Source organism: Eleginops maclovinus, chromosome 6 (genome assembly GCF_036324505.1).
Source record: "Eleginops maclovinus isolate JMC-PN-2008 ecotype Puerto Natales chromosome 6, JC_Emac_rtc_rv5, whole genome shotgun sequence".
Taxonomy (NCBI): domain Eukaryota; kingdom Metazoa; phylum Chordata; class Actinopteri; order Perciformes; family Eleginopidae; genus Eleginops; species Eleginops maclovinus.
The window spans coordinates 4,940,953-4,957,223 of record NC_086354.1 but is presented as its reverse complement, the minus strand read 5'-3'; the positions used below and the strand labels follow the sequence as shown (position 1 = coordinate 4,957,223).

Here is a 16,271-nt window from a genome sequence, read left to right as displayed (position 1 = left end):
TTACATTTTTTCTGAGTGCCGAAAGTCGCCTTGCAAAAAAACAATAAAGAATAAATTAAATAAATGACATCAGAATACAAAACAGAAAGCATTCTTCTGGTGGGGTATTGCCTAGGGCAGCACATTGATCAGGGCCGGTCCTGTCAAAAACAACAGATTGTGGCTTTTACAAAATGTATGCAATATCAAATAGATGTACTTCCCAAAAAGCAAAATGATTCCTTTAATCTTGATATGTTTTCAAAACAGAGAACAAATGGTTAATTTAGGGAACAAATATGATAAGTCGAGATGAATAACCATTACCTACAGACGTGAATCCAAACTTTCCCTTTAAAACAACAAAAGGAACACAAAAACACAAAGTAACGCAAGGCACCCAGAAAGATCCGATATATTTTTTGGGGGGCTGCCTTTTTTTTAGGAGCATAAAGTATACTATGTTTAGGTGCTTCTGGTAGATTAACAGTTACTACTGTGTTCACATTCGTAAATGAGTCTGTTTTTATACACTTTGACCACATTGGGTTTAGACGTGAAGCGAACAACTAAAGGAAATACAGACATGCATGCGGAAACCAAGTGTTTAAAATGCAAATCACTCACATGTTTGGGTGGTGGGGGTAGGGTGGTTAGGGGCTTTGCCTGTGAACTGGAAGGTCACAAACACAAATTTCCCCTCCAACAGTTTGCAAAGCAGCAGAGCGGTTGGAGGAGTTACATACACCTCATTGCTGTGCAAGTGCAAACATAGCATGAAGGTAGTACTTCTGTTTACTAGCCTACCATCTTTACGACTAAAGGAATGGACTCTCTAAACGTGTGCTGGAACGACGCTCACTATGATTTATTTTCACTCATCTGACATTTGATACATAGAGCCAAAAATACCTCTGGCATCGGGCAGAAATTCATCAGCGTCTGATCATTGGAGTCATTTGGCACACTGCTGACCCTAAAAAATCTGTGTCAGTGCTGTGTCATCCACCTCCAGAGAAAAAACAAAAACTGTGGCGATCAATTTTCCGTTGATTTATTGTATTTTTTATTTAACCAGGATGCAACTCATTGAGATTAAAAATCTCTTTTTCAACAGAGTCCTGGCCCAAGATAGGTAAACAGCAGTTACAGACACATTTAAAACACATAGCCACAACACAGTCACGGATTCAGAAATACAGAACCCGGATGATTTTTTGAAAACCAAATCCAAATGAGGAACTTCAGACTCACACATCTCCAAATATTTTTTGACATTTTTTTCTAATTCCAGGAACTACCAAGTTTCTTCTCAGATAATATTTCAAGTTTAGTTTCACCTCAGTGAATTTTTTTTTTTTTTTGACAGCCTAAAGTCAACACGACCCTCTCTACTCCTCGACTTGCTGTGAATTGTGGATATGTTTATTTACTATGTAATATGATGTTGCCTGGATTAGCTGTTCTCCTAACAGCTGCTCTGTTTCCAAGGCAACGCATAAAGAAGAAGAATTCACAGAAAGGACTTAGACGGTCTAAAAACACAAGCAGCTGCCTGCCTGTGTTCACAAACTGGTATTAACATATCCAAATAAATATAATGATCTTTTTATATCATTTAAATGACTAAATCTGATAATTTAATAGGTAATATGGGAGCTGTTTAATCTAATTTCCCTTGGAGATAGAAAAGGTTTTGTTAATTTTAGAGTGTGATCATTAGAGAGGCAGTCCGTGAGGAGACCCTGACGTTAGTCATCAGAACAATGAAGCTCATCTTCAGTCCCCTCCCTAAGGGGTGGCTTAGCAAAAATAATTGTGCTGAGGAAGTTGACATGCTAAATATAATTGCACACTGCGCAATGGAAGCTAGAGCTAAAAGATGGTTAGTTTAGCTTACAGACTGGAAACATCTAGCCTATATGTCTGACAGAAGCAAATGTGTTTTAAAAAAAGACATATGTCAAACAGATATTTTTTATACATTTATTCGTAGAGAGAGAAATGCTTGCCGTTTCCTCCTGGGTAAAGTATTTACGCTAAGCTAGTCAGCTGCTGTCTTTTTCGTATTAATGAGTAATCAGTCTTGTTTTTCCAACAATATACCAATTAAGTATACGTCCAACTATTTATTCAAGTGTGACATAGGTGTCCTAACATATAATAAGACAGTAAAACTAAAATACATGAACAAGAGGGTAAATACAGAGGTTACAAAAACCTGGATTGACATGATTGAAATCTGATTACTTTTTCTTTATACATTTTTCTTAAACTTAAAAATACAACCCTTTAAATTGTATGTCAAACAACTACAGAGACACACATTTGCTTTAAACCAGTGATGGGCAAGTTACTTCCAAAATGTAATACAGTACATATTACTTATTACTGTCTTTTTAAAGTAAGAAGTTACATTACATTATTACTTTCTCTGAACTGTAATATCGGTACACTACTTTTGCGTTACTTTGAGTTACTTTCACCAAAATAACTGCAAAAGTATGTCTTTAAATGCTAAAATTGAGTTTATTGCAGCTCATTAATTAAAGCTATCTATCTATCTGGCAGTACATGCTGAAAATGAGGATAGCTAGAAATCAAACTCATGCTGCGTTTAAGTGGGCTGAATAATATGTGATACCGGTACCATGACGTCTCTGTGTGTTATTAATAACATGTTAGTGGAGCCTCTGCACGGCCCTGTGACCTGCTATATAGGATCGAGTCTCTATTCAACGTTAGCTCACCTTGTCATTGGTGTGTTAACGGGGATTTGGCTGACAAGCTTTCTAAAAGCCGGCGATTCCACAGAGGACTGAGGCTGCATATCTTCAACACTCTGCCACGAGTCTCTGAACTTCTCTGGGTTCAAGAGGCAGACCCAGAGAAAGTTACCTTCAGTTGCTTCGGCCTGTGCGCACTCCTGTCTTTCTGTTCTTTCTGCAGCCCTCTGAACCAATAGTAAACAGGCTTACTGAGTTACTATTCACAATTATTTCTCTGGTGTCGGAATGTCTCGCGATGTTTGTGATTTCCTAAAAACAAAACACCACATCATTTCGGCTTAAAATGTGTTGTTACTGCGTTACTGAGAATGGTAACAGGTATTATATTACCCAAATTGCAGAAGTAATGCATTTTATTACTGCGTTACAGCATAAAGTAATACATTACTGTAACTCCGTTACTTTTGTAACGCGTTACACCCAACTCTGATGCAAACTAATGCTTAAAATAAAACTTTCTCCTGATACTCATCCTGAGATGAAAAACTAATTTGTTGTGTATATTTTCTGGTAGTATTCTTGTTTTTGCTTTATGCATAACTAAAGCAGTCTAGTTCTATTAAGTTTTTTAATTTTAACAGCCTTGACTAAAATAATGTGTATGTTCTCTGGGTTGTACATTATGCACAATTCTCACAGCTGGTTTTATTCTTTGCTTCTAAATGCCATTATATGTCTATCTGCTGCACTACGTTAGTGTTTCTCATTTTTTGTAATCACTTTCAATTGTCTTGGAGGGAGCCATAAAGTTACCTGTAAATAAAACTGAACCTGGCATATTTTATTTTAGTCACAACTTTATAAACTCATTGTAAAAGAAACACGACTCATACGTGAGAGACTTGGAAAAAGTATGATGTTCACCCAAGGAAAATATTCGAGTTATATTTTTAGCTTAACTCAAAAATATTGCCATGCATGTTTTTGACTACTGACAGGGTTATCATTTTAAACTTGTCAATATTCTGTAATATATTTCACCGCTGCTTGACAGTAGGTGGCCCTGTGTCCCAAGTATTGCAAAACTGAACAGTTTAACCCCAACACAATCACTTAAACGAAAAAGGACTGCATGACAGACGATGCAAATTTAACACCAATCTTGTTTTATTAAGACATTCATACAATTCTGAAAAGCAGTAGAGGGGGGTAGCAATATATTCTGGTAAGGGTAAAACAACATATAACCAGTGAGGAAATCTGATAGTGCAAGTGGGGTAAAATGAAACATCTGGGACACTTAAATAAACATTCACATAATATAAGTGCAAGTGAATATACATTAAAACAGAAGTGCCTCTATAAAGCAATCCCACAATACACAGCACATATGTTAGCATAACATAATTTGCAGACTTTATACAGCACTTATACCTTTTAGTCCACAAGTAAGTTACTAAATGGTGGAGAACACCGAATACACACATCTTAACTGAACATGGAAAGAAATACCTGATAAGAACCTTTACAGACCCCATGGATTTGTAGCTCCAACCACAGTCACCTGTCGAAGTTAGAGTCTACAACTGTCCGAGAGAGACCACCATAGAAATCACCTCGCTTTTAACACATACCAAAAATTCTGATCCAAGGTTTAGCATTGAGAAGGTTTTTTTTTTCCACCCTCGAATAATATAACGCACAATGCAAGTAGACGATCGCTATCACCGCGTTTAAAAAAAGAAAGAAGAATCTCAGTGCTCAAATCAGGTCGGCAACATTCAAGGGCATCTCCTCCACGGTAGTATTGTAAAACGTCTCGATATCTCGAAGAATCCTCTTGTCTTCCTCTGTGACGAAGTTGATTGCAACTCCTTTTCTGCCAAAACGGCCACCACGTCCAATTCTGGAAAAAAAGGAAGACACGTTAGAGTCACAGGGGAGGCTGAGGGGCACATACTGATTAAATATGTGATGCCACTCACCTATGGATGTAGTTCTCTCGGTTTGTAGGGAGGTCATAATTAATGACCAGGGAAACCTGCTGGACGTCAATACCACGAGCCTGAAAACAAAAGAGGCATTTCAACATTACACTTAAGTCTAAAGCAGGACATGTTTGTGGCCAAGACATCGTTTGTGTTCATGTCGCTCGTTAATAAGTAACAGCATTCTACAGAGGAAGAATCCATTGTGGAGAACGAGCCCTAATCTCCCCAAAGTATTGACTGCTTGGTCATTTTAGGACTGCTGCAGGATTAAACAGATTTGGGGGTTCTTAAAACACTGTTAATTACACTAACACTCACCAGAAGATCAGTCGTGATCAACACTCTGCTTGAGCCAGACCTGAATTCTCTCATAATGACATCTCGCTCCTTTTGGTCCATATCACCATGCTGCAAAAAAGATGCATTCAAGTTAGGAAACTCTGCAGCATTGCGACCAATTGATTTAATAAAAGACAAAGCCCAGCAGCAAACCCAGCGTACCAGAGCAGAGACGGTGAAATCTCTAGCATGCATCTTCTCAGTCAGCCAGTCAACTTTTCTCCTGGTGTTCAGGAAAATGACTGCCTGGGTGATGGTCAGTGTTTCATACAGATCACACAGGGTGTCCAGCTTCCACTCCTGCAAACAGCCAGGGAAAAAAAAACAGCCACGTTATTTTAAAACAGAACAAAGTAACAGGTCATGATGCAAAGCAATAATCTGTACTGAAGAGCTAATGTGTAACACAGGCTCTTGAGACAAAGGGGACTGGACATTAAGAAAGAGGTCCCCCCTGAGTCTCATTGGCGACACTGTGCCTTTCTTCTCCTTCCCTGGTGTACCCATGCTTACACGGCCACATGAGCTAAACCCGAAGGTTTGGCTCCTGCAGTTTGAGCAGGGTGCTTTAGTGAGAAGGGACATTTCATACAGTGAGTGTAACCTTGCAGATAACCCACCTCTCGCTCCACATTTATGTAGAACTGCTTGATACCCTCGAGGGTAAGCTCTTCTTTCTTCACCAGGATGCGGATAGGATCCCGCATGAACTTCTTGGTCACCTCCAACACCTCTGCTGGCATGGTGGCAGAGAGCAGGACCACCTGTAGAAGACAACACGTTACCAAAACAGCAAAGAGACTCAGTCGACTAGAGACAGAGTTGGAAAAGTAAAACATTTAAAATGCAGAACTAAGTGTGGCACTGCACCTCGAGACAGAGGCCAATGAACATTAAGAAAGAGGTTCCAACACGTCTCATTTTCAGTACAGTGACTCATAATCTCCTTCCACGCAATACTCTGCTAGCATTATTGCATGAAACAGATTCAATCTGGATCACACAATTATAGCAGTGTTCTTTTAATGCAGAAGGGATCCATATTTTCAGTTTTCTACTTTAACTCAAAGGATTCTTACTTGAATGTTTGTGCTCTGCTTCTGGAAGATCTCATAGATCTGGTCTTTGAAACCTCGGCTCAACATCTCATCAGCTTCATCCAGAACAAACATCTTGATGCATTTTGCAGCTGCAAGGAAGCAAGGCGTTGAGTTTGGCATTAAGTTGTGTAACATGTTGAGCAGGCAGTGTTGATCAGGAGCTGTTCCACTTACAGAGGTGGCCCCTGCTGAGCATGTCGTACACTCGTCCTGGTGTGCCCACCACAATGTGAGGAGACTCCGCCTGCAGCTTCTGGATTTCACAACGCAGATTGGTCCCACCGATGCAAGCATGACATGCTGCACCCATGTAGTCACCCAGAGCCAGAATTACTTTCTGGATCTTTGGAGGGACAGAAGCAAAACAAAAAACACACAACATTTTGTCAGGACCATGTGCAGATCAGATGGCACATGACAATAGCAACAGCGAGTGGAAGAACTGTTCATAGTGATCAGTAAAGTTAAAAAGACATCTCCATTGTTGAGTCAGTCCCGAAAGATGGTAAAGCATCATTTCACTCAGTTTTCCACAGCAACATGATAATATTAAAGCACAATCAATTCAAATAGCAGCCAGATTTTAGACCGATGTAGCCATGGACAAAGACTACACCAGTCAGAGGATGATACTGTGCGTCACAATTTGAGAATTTTGAAAAGTACCTTTTGAACCAGAGTCCCCAATATGCTGTCTAGGGTCTGAGATACTGTGGAGGTCACTGTGACCTCAGAAACAGCATACCTGCTGAGCCAGCTCTCTGGTGGGAGCCAGCACCAGAGCCTGAGTCTCCTTCAGCTCAATGTCCAGTTGCTGCAAGATAGAGATGGCAAACGTGGCCGTCTTGCCAGTGCCCGACTGGGCCTGGGCAATGACATCATAGCCTGATGGCAAGGGGACAAATGTTACTTCTAGTAAGGTGTATAGTTTAACAATTCAAACAGAATGAAATATGGTCCTAACCATAATATTGAGTGATCAGTAAGAATAAAAAAAATATCCCCATAATTTGGTAAGTCCCGAAAGATGGTAAAGCATCATTTCACTCAAAAATGAATAAACACTTTACTTGTTTATCAGTCTATATGCGTCTTGTACCTTTGATGCAAGGCATGATCGCCCTTTGTTGAATGGCAGACGGTTTTTCAAATCCATATGCATATATTCCCCTGAGAAGGGTCTCTTTCAGGTTCATATCATCAAAGTTGTCTGTAATCTCATTCCAGTTGCTCTGAAGTAAAGGAAATCAAGTTTGTATAAGTTACACAAATTCCAGGCTAAATCTGCAGAAAGACAATAACTTTTTGTGATGCACTTACCTCGATGACACCCTCAGGCTCCATTCCATCTGGTCCCCCATGGTCTCTCTCTTTTGAACTTTACAAAAAGAGAAACGGTAAATCAACATTTAGTCAATTTAAAATGATAAATATGAAGGGGTAGAAGAGAGTACTTCTTAAACCGTCACTACCACGTATCATTTAAAGTCGCTAGATATCTAAAAACGTAACAAACAAAAAAAACGACTTATCAAGATAAATATAAGCGATTAAAACGTAAAAACTACCGTCAGGTTTTACAGTAATATACTGGGTAACGCCCAAAGGGTCCGATTACAGAGCGTGGGGATTGGATTGGCGCACGTGTGATATCGCACGAGGGCTTAATTAACTGCGTCTCCGAATATCTCCACTAACTGACCATCGATAAATGAGCTGCTCCCCGGGCGGCTGTCATTAAATAATTTCCCGTATGAAAGGCATAGAGCAATATGTCGGACAGTTGGGCCTGTGGTGCCAACGGAGGCTTCTCCTGCCTCAGAACAAGGCCGAGCTGCAGCCTGGTCTCACGGTCCCTCTGACTTCCAAAAATCAACGGCCATGATGGCACAACGATGTTTAAAAGAATGTCACATTTTGCATTTTATATATATATATATATACACACACACACACACACACACACACACACACACACTTCCTTACGTTCAATGGCTAGTAAAGGCTATCTGTATTTGCTAGCTGGACAGCTAACTTTTAGCATCGTCCTCAGCGTTTGAGGCCTAACCACAGAGCGTATAATATGTAAAAGGGCCTAACTATTGAGAAATTACATAATTCGGATTTATACATAGTGTATTCCACCGTAAAACACTGAAGTAAACCCAAGCATCTAATATTGTTTTTAGGAAAGAAGAAATTAATGTATTATACCTGTTGTAATCAGCAGAATCGCTAGACATGATCCGTTCCCAACTTCAACATGCGACTGGAAAGATCGCTGATGGGGATGCGAAAGGTTTTATGCAGCCGGACTATTTTCACTGATTAACTTTAAATGCTCCGCTTCGTTGAATTGTTACTCTCAATTGATCAACTTAATGTCTGGATTACATAAATTGTATTTACAAACTGCTATGTACACATTTATTTGATAATAACCGAGACAAAATGTGAACATTAACGAAATCTATATTTCTTAGCGGAAGGATATTGCAGTAGCAAGTAGTGCTTGGGTTGCTACAGTGTCCCTGATAGGCCAAAAAATCCTGAGTTTGACATTTTCGTGCTCCATTTCTGGAAATAGGGTTCGTGTGAGGTCCGTGCAAGATGAAGCAGTGAATGCAGTGGTCACATTTTAGATGAGATGGTAGATCGATAGATAGATCGATAGATATATAGATAGATAGAGAAATTGGGAAATTAGTTTGTTTCTGCAGCAGTGTCAAGCATAACACAAGTTAAACATGTTTAAATATACAATAAGATAGAAATTAATAAAATGTAAAAAATTCTAAAATTGAAATTGACACTTGAGCAAGTGTATACAATTAATAATCGATAAGACATTTGATTTATTAAACATTGAAATTATGCAAATAGCTGTTGTGCAAAATATTCTGGTTTATGGAAGAGAAGACAGTTTACAAGCCATGGAGCAGTGTGTTCTCTGCCAGCGAGGGGTGATTTGTTGTACAGGGTTATGGCAGTAGGCAGGAATGTTATGAAATATACAAATGTACAAAAAGGCAATAATAATATAGTGTAAATGTACAATGTTAAGTGTGAAGGAGTGCATGTTAAGTCCAGTTTACAGAGAGGCTATGGGGCAGTGAGTTGTCTGCCAGCCAGAGGGGAATTATATTACAGAGTTATTGCAGTGGGCAGGAATGTTCTCCTGTACCTGTCCTTGTGACAGCAAAGCTGGAGCAGTCTGTTGGAGAAGGAGCTCCGCTGTCTGTCCAGCTGCAGTTGGAGAGGGTGGGTGGGGTTATCCATGATGGACAACAGTCTGTTCAGAGTCCTCCTCTCCACCACAGCCTCAAAGTTGTCCAGTTTGATGCCGATGACTGAGCCAGCTTTCCTAATCAGTTTATTGATTTTGCTGGTGTCACCACCTCTAATGCTGCCCCCCCAGCAGACGGCAGCAAAGAAGAGTGCATTAGCAACAACAGACTGGAAGAAGATCTCCAACATCTTGCTGCAAACGTTGAAGGATCTCAGCTTCCTTAGGAAATAGAGTCGGCTCATCCCCTTCTTGTACACAGTGTCAGTGTTGGCCCTCCAGTTCAGTCCATTGTCGAGGTGCACTCCAAGGTACTTGTAATCCTCCACCACAGTCATATCCTCACCCAGAATGCACAGGGGCAATGAAGACGTTCTCTTCTTCTATATATTTATAACTAAGGCAACTTTGTGGTATATTAGATGTTGGTGAACCATAGCTGTTAAGCTCAATAATAAAAACACATTCTGCAAAGTAATGTAGGAGACAGGTTTTAAAACTGTGTTTGCTTTATGTAACACCATAGCTTATTGTCAATAGTGTTTTAGGCTTTTTTATTTCAGAAGGCAATTGAATGTGTGTGTAATGTAGGCTATTTATTATTTGCGATGTGAGGGTACCATTTTGTTAATATGCAGTTAATAAACAGTTTACTTTACTGTGTTGCTCTGTGTTTCCCAACCTTGTTGTGTCTGGTAACTCGCCCATGCTAAAGGTTACTCATGATACTTGTATGAACTGCACCCGGTCTCTGTAAGTTTATACTGCCAAGCTGTTGTTGGTGGAAAGTTACCAAGTTACAGGTACTTTACTTGAGAGCCCAGTCTGCTATGATTGGTTAACTGGTTGTATCTGTTTTGATTGGTAAATCACTTAGAGATGTCTCGCCCCTTAGACTATCACATACAATATGTTGGAGCACTAGCCAATAGAAGAGCAAGTGTTACAAAGCGATGTCACTATGTTAAGGAAGTAAACAACGGAGCCCATCGAGGCATTTAATGGGGGTGGGGGGAGAGAAACTTTGGGATTTCAGCCTTTGCAGACCATTCACATGCACAAAAACTTACATAAAGGAAAGGGGAAACCCCCCAAAAGTATAATAGTGGCGCTTTAATACATAGTTATTAATAATCCAAAATCATAAATGAATATCCTTTTTATTTATTTCATTCAAACCTATTCTAAGGTCCGATAACACTAGAAACTAGAAACATAAATCAACAGAAGCATGTTTTACTATGGTATGGCTTGTCTGGCTTGCGCTCCTTTGGGACATGTGTATATGGACTTAAGGTTTGGATATAGAGTCACGCCAATCATCAAGTGGGACCTAACTGTACTTTAATTTAAATCTTATCACATTATTTGTCAAATTTATGTTGGTATAGATAAAAAGTAAATTCAAGCTTGAAACTTTTAACAGCAACCTTAGTAGCTTCATCCTGGCATCTGGCCTGGGTGTTGAACTAAAAAAATATGTATCCCTGCAATTCTCATTGATCAAAACAATACAACGCCTTCGTCTGTTTAAAAAAATCCAGCATAAACCCCAGTCAATGCAGTAAAGTGTACAGTGAGTGTACTCTGACTCTAACGCACAATGGTGAAGTAGTTGGAGAATAGTTCCTCCCCTGCTGTGATGTCTCTGAGGGATACAAGGACAACACAGCGTAGGGGCCTCTGTGCTTCTGTGCTGTAGTTGACATTAGGCAGATACTGGCGGAGCTTGATGGGAAATTTGATAGGCACGTCAAACTCCTGGTAGCACACGTTAGCAGGATACTCGTTGGAGCAGTTGTTCACATACTGTCCAACAGCAAGTGGGTTTTGTGGACTGGAGGTCAGCCAGCTGGTGTCACTCATCATGAAGGGCCCCATTCTGTCCCGGCCACTGCAGGACTTGAACACCATTTTGGAGATGCCTTTGTCATTCCCATCAATCAGGACCCCATCAATGCACCTGAATACAAATGGGTTTCTGATGGACTGCAGGAGAATTGGCTCATAGGCTTGGTAAACTGTGCCAGGGTACATGGCCACTGTAGCTCCTTTGGGTACACATCCTTTGGTGACAAACACGCCAGTTCCTGCAAAGGGTAAAGTGCTGGGTTTCCGTGCAATGCAGAATCCTAGCGATCGTAACATGGCATCCTCTTTACACGGATGTTGTTCAGTTGTTTCCTCTCCGAGAAGATGAGATTGAGCCCCTCGGAGCTCCCCATGATCAGTCCCATGACTCCTGAGCAGGACTCTGAAGAGCTGTAGCAGGCTCGCTGAAACTTCCTGATCTGAGACCAGCTTGTCTTTAGAGCGGTCCGTCACCTGCCGCAGAGTTTTCTCATTTTTAGACAGGTTCAGAACAACCCAAGGTACAAACCGGTGTCGGTACGATTTCCATTTGTTCTGAACTCTGTTTAAAGCACTCCTTAACATTCAGATAGACGTCTGATATTCCGGACACATAGGTCAGAGGAAGGAGCTTATTTTCGCGATTTCTAGAGCCACTTCCGACAAGTTGCTCCAAAATAAAATGCGCACCTGTTAGTACATCACATTTCGTCTCAGAACTCTTACAGTTTGAAAACATGTTTCAACACTTAACATATAATGTGTGTAATATGTTAGGTAAATAAGTGAAAAAAATACAAGTTAGCACTTTAGGATATAATATAAACAAGAAGAAACCTTTTATTTTTAATAAATGATGGTTCAACCGGAAGAGCTTTTTACGCGACTTGTAAAAACTTTACACGCATTAGCCAGCTGGATGGGCGGAAAGGGAGTCGGGCAAAGACAAACATGGTAAGAGATGAGTGTTTTTAATTTGTTGCCGGGATGAAAATGTATATAGTGTTTACAAACATACACCTTTACTCGCTGGTGATGTATATAGTCAATAGCATGCGGCAGTGACCTCACACTCCCTTTATATAATGAAAACAAACCTAGTTCTCGACGTTAGCATTAGCTAACTAGCTCCGGGTGAGACTAGCCAGCTCGCTTAGTTAGCTCGCTAAGCTCGCTAAGCACACTGACAAACTAAATTAGCTATGGTTGCACACACTGCAGCACAGTAAGCTATATATTGTTGTTGACAGGATTTTATCAGTGGATTGCTTGTTTAATGTTGTCAAAAATATAAAAGATACTAGCCAGTCAGTAGACACATTGCATGTCGTTATCTGCTGTCATATTAGCATGTTATTTCTAGTTCTCTTAACGCTGTTATTTCATGTGTTAAACCATGGTGAAGTGCTTTTGAAGCTACCAACTATCCTACTCCTATTAGGTAATTTTGGATTGTAAGACTTCTGCAGTTACAATAGAGAAATACTGTTTTTGACTTGACTATTCTTATAATGTGTATTGGTGTGTTGATGCAACAGCAACTGTTTTGTGTGTCTTTGTCCAGAACAAGCTGAAGTCCTCACAGAAGGATAAAGTTCGTCAGTTCATGATTTTCACACAATCCAATGAGAAGACTGCACTGACCTGCCTGTCACAGAATGACTGGAAACTAGATGTTGCCACTGACAAGTTTTTCCAAAATCCAGAGCTCTATGTATCAAATTTAAAGGGGGCCTTAGACAAGAAGAAGCTCGATCAGCTGTACAACAGATATAGAGGTATGTCTTTTCAATGTATAAGGATAATGCCCCACATGACTTGTCAATTTAATATTCAGCATGTTACAGATTGTAAACCATAGACAGTATGGATAATTAATCACACAGTGAAAAACAGAAACTATTGAGTGTTTTTTCATTCGCATTCGGCTGTGATGTAATTAATTATTTCTATCCTTTTTCCATAATAAGATCCCCATGATGACAACAAGATTGGCATTGATGGGATCCAGCAGTTCTGTGACGACCTGGCTCTGGACCCAGCCAGCATCAGTGTCCTCCTTATAGCCTGGAAGTTCAGGGCAGCAACACAGTGCGAGTTTTCAAAACAGGAATTCATGGAGGGCATGGCTGAACAGGGGTGAGAATGTATAATCAGATGGCTCAAACAATCCTGAAACTCCTCCTCTGTTATCTGAAAAGTGGACTTTATCATTAAACTCATAGAGTTCCTTAACTATATGAAACTTCCCACACTTTGGAGGCACTTTGAATTAATATTTACAGATCATAATTTAAATTGGGATGAGGGATGGAGAGAAAAGGGGAAGTTAGGAAAAGGGACACACATGGCTAATACATTTTGTAAAAATGGTTAAAGTCAATTAGAAACGACGTGGATACAAATTTGTGGTTTTTTAGCCTAAAATGCAATTATTCTCAATATTCCAAATCTACATGTCACAAAAAGTGACTGGAAGTTATATAAAAACTAACTAGGTGGTTATTTCTAGGCTTCTGTGTCAGTGCAGCGTCTGCAGTGTGGGAAACTAACTGATTAGTTCATGTCAAATATAACCAGGTATTTTTGAATTATTTAAGTTCTTTAAAAGTTTTTATTAAACAAAGAATTTATATTTTTAAGGAATGGAATATTTGTTTATATCCCCTCACACATTTTCGGAAGTGCTGCTATATAGAATATGATATATGCATATGGAGCATGCAGAAAAAAGTAGAGGCTCTAGACATTTTTTGGAAGATGACAAATATAAGCCAAATACTTTATTTTCAATGTGCATGCCTCTTATGAGTTGCTTTGTGTAACAAGCAAGTTGAATCTACTCCAGTGGAAAAAAAGCATTCCTCTTGGTTGACCCAAACTTGACATTCTGCTTTCTGTTTGTTCCCCAGGTGTGACACCATAGAGAAGCTAAAAGCGCAGCTGCCAAAGATGGATCAAGAGTTGAAGGACCAAGGGAAATTTAAGGACTTTTACCAGTTTACATTTAATTTTGCAAAGAATCCTGGCCAGAAAGGTTTGGGTAAGAATCCTGTTAATGCACATCATCATGGTTTGTTTGTTGCATGGACTAGGACTGTCCTCCACTAAATAATGTATTAATCTACTAACACTTGGATGATTGATCTTAAAATTGAGGTTTTCTGCAAATAATGAGCACTACATTAAATATTGTTTTAACCAAAGATGTGCTTATACATTTTCTTGGGAATAAATGTCATTCAGCAGCAAAAAAAAGCATTAGAAAAACACTGATGTCAAATATCTACATTAACATATTCTGGTTCTCGTACAGATTTAGAAATGGCAATTGCATATTGGAATTTAGTACTGGCTGGAAGATTCAAGTTCCTGGACTTGTGGAACAGATTTTTAGTTGTAAGTAAAAAAAATTAAAAAAAACACACACTCAAGATTACTCTAAAAAATGCAAATGTTATTCTTTGTCATTGACTCATTCCGCTTTTGCAGGAGCACCACAAACGATCAATTCCTAAGGACACTTGGAACCTCTTACTAGACTTCAGCACAATGATCACAGATGACATGTCAAATTATGACGAGGAAGGTTTGTACACAAGCTCGACTGAAATTGAGCCAATTCATCACTGTGCATGCATGCACGCGGCCATGACCTGTGATTGTTCCTTCACACTCTTTTAGATTAAGTGCTTCTGCCCTGCTTCACACAGGCCTAGTATGGTTCTACTGTATTAATATCTCAGCACAGTCCATAATCATGCGTTCAAATAAAGTGGGGTCATTCATTTAACTTTGTGTTCGTTCTGTAGGCGCATGGCCCGTCCTTATTGACGACTTTGTGGAGTTTGCACGACCACACATCGGGACCAAAAGCACGGCAGTTTAAGGACCGCTCTCACTAAAAGGATGTGAAGTTTCTAACAAATCAAACCTGCAGCTAACGGAGGACAAGGGGACCGCACTGAGCTGAGAACTATGTTGCCTTTTCAACCCTCAGGACTGAAATATTTTACACAGCAGAGACTTTATACATGTGTGTGTGTATTTACATATATAAAAAAGGCATATCTCTTTGTTGGTCAATTTGTGGTGGTTTGAAACTTTTATCTAAAGTATTCGGCTTTTTGTGTGCGCTCAAGCCAACTAGAGAGGAGTCCCCATCTTTGCCTCCCCTGTGGTCCATGGATGTTTGGGGGTCCGCTCTACAGCAGGTAGATAGACCCACTTTTGAATTGTAATCTAAAACACGAGGGTTTGCGAGGGGATGTCGTTCTTTAAATATTGAATTTTAATACTCTTGTGTGCATTCCGGATTTTGTTTTATGGATACATTTGTGCAACAAGTCAGTATAAAACATTGATTGTAATTTTTTAAGCATAATGCTGTTTTGTTTAAACACAAATGTATAAAGATAAAATAAATGTTTCAATTTGGTATCTTTAAAGCAGCCAGGCCTCTGTGTGTTTGTATTTAAAGAATCATGAATGAAAATGAATAAAAGTAATCCCCAGTAACCTAGATAGCGAAATATGTAGGCTAGGTTATGATTTAGGATATGTTTAAAAATGTTCTAATTCAAGTTTGTTTAAAGGGTCCTCTAACTAATGTAAAAAGTATCTTTTGGTAATGAATTAGTACAAATGTTTTGATTGCTATGTAATTTGCCATAACTTTATATTTTAACTTAGAGAAGATTGTAAAACCTTATTTTAAATGTAACTTTAGATTCAGGGTGTATAAGAAACCAACGAAGTACACAAACTTTACATCCATTTCAAGATACAACAGTGTCCTCTCGTGCAAGTTATAGTTGATAATTCAGCAATGTCAATGGAAATGTTCCAGGTGTTGTTTTTGTTTCGTTTATACCAAATCAACTCAAATTCGACTTCCCTCATGAAAAGGTTTACAGAAATGATTTAGGGAGATAACATATGTATGAGTTGACATGGGATAGTGACTTTTCTCTTCTTTTTAAGGTCTTTGTAATCG

General features: G+C 39.3%; 3 protein-coding genes and 4 non-coding genes across 7 annotated transcripts; 1 reads left to right on the top strand and 6 right to left on the bottom strand.

Moving 5' to 3' along the window:
- Nucleotides 1–3,853: 3,853 nt before the first annotated feature.
- Nucleotides 3,854–8,554, bottom strand: eif4a2 (eukaryotic translation initiation factor 4A2). Its single transcript, XM_063886149.1, has 11 exons — nt 8,353–8,554; nt 7,459–7,516; nt 7,238–7,370; nt 6,884–7,023; nt 6,313–6,481; nt 6,118–6,227; nt 5,659–5,802; nt 5,201–5,338; nt 5,018–5,107; nt 4,694–4,773; nt 3,854–4,614 (listed from the first exon to the last, which is right to left on the bottom strand). The coding sequence occupies exons 1-11, from the start codon at nt 8,379–8,381 to the stop codon at nt 4,470–4,472; spliced, it is 1,236 nt and encodes a 411-aa protein (XP_063742219.1). The 5' UTR covers nt 8,382–8,554; the 3' UTR covers nt 3,854–4,469.
- On the bottom strand, nt 5,436–5,619 carry LOC134866663 (small nucleolar RNA SNORA81). Its single transcript, XR_010166064.1, has one exon. It is a non-coding gene; the product is annotated as a small nucleolar RNA SNORA81 (small nucleolar RNA).
- LOC134866664 (small nucleolar RNA SNORA81) lies at nt 5,893–6,074 on the bottom strand. The gene has a single exon (XR_010166065.1). It is a non-coding gene; the product is annotated as a small nucleolar RNA SNORA81 (small nucleolar RNA).
- On the bottom strand, nt 6,588–6,662 carry LOC134866665 (small nucleolar RNA SNORD2). The gene has a single exon (XR_010166066.1). It is a non-coding gene; the product is annotated as a small nucleolar RNA SNORD2 (small nucleolar RNA).
- On the bottom strand, nt 7,112–7,187 carry LOC134866666 (small nucleolar RNA SNORD2). The gene has a single exon (XR_010166067.1). It is a non-coding gene; the product is annotated as a small nucleolar RNA SNORD2 (small nucleolar RNA).
- A 410-nt stretch (nt 8,555–8,964) lies between the features above and the next one.
- setd9 (SET domain containing 9) lies at nt 8,965–11,925 on the bottom strand. The gene has a single exon (XM_063886136.1). The coding sequence runs from the start codon at nt 11,858–11,860 to the stop codon at nt 11,018–11,020; it is 843 nt and encodes a 280-aa protein (XP_063742206.1). The 5' UTR covers nt 11,861–11,925; the 3' UTR covers nt 8,965–11,017.
- Nucleotides 11,926–12,086: 161 nt separating this feature from the next.
- dcun1d1 (DCN1, defective in cullin neddylation 1, domain containing 1 (S. cerevisiae)) lies at nt 12,087–15,726 on the top strand. Its single transcript, XM_063886137.1, has 7 exons — nt 12,087–12,229; nt 12,840–13,053; nt 13,246–13,414; nt 14,188–14,318; nt 14,592–14,674; nt 14,768–14,864; nt 15,088–15,726. The coding sequence occupies exons 1-7, from the start codon at nt 12,227–12,229 to the stop codon at nt 15,162–15,164; spliced, it is 774 nt and encodes a 257-aa protein (XP_063742207.1). The 5' UTR covers nt 12,087–12,226; the 3' UTR covers nt 15,165–15,726.
- The last annotated feature ends 545 nt before the right edge of the window (nt 15,727–16,271 follow it).

Coding starts and splice junctions, on each gene's coding strand:
- setd9 (XM_063886136.1), bottom strand. CDS start 11,860: ATGTTAAGGAGTGCTTTAAACAGAGTTCAGAACAAATGGAAATCGTAC.
- dcun1d1 (XM_063886137.1), top strand. Junction 14,319..14,591: donor TCCTGGCCAGAAAGGTTTGG/GTAAGAATCCTG, acceptor GTTCTCGTACAG/ATTTAGAAATGGCAATTGCA. Junction 14,675..14,767: donor TGTGGAACAGATTTTTAGTT/GTAAGTAAAAAA, acceptor CCGCTTTTGCAG/GAGCACCACAAACGATCAAT.
- eif4a2 (XM_063886149.1), bottom strand. CDS start 8,381: ATGTCTAGCGATTCTGCTGATTACAACAG. Junction 7,371..7,458: donor AGCCTGAGGGTGTCATCGAG/GTAAGTGCATCA, acceptor CCTTTACTTCAG/AGCAACTGGAATGAGATTAC. Junction 6,228..6,312: donor GCTCAGCAGGGGCCACCTCT/GTAAGTGGAACA, acceptor GCTTCCTTGCAG/CTGCAAAATGCATCAAGATG.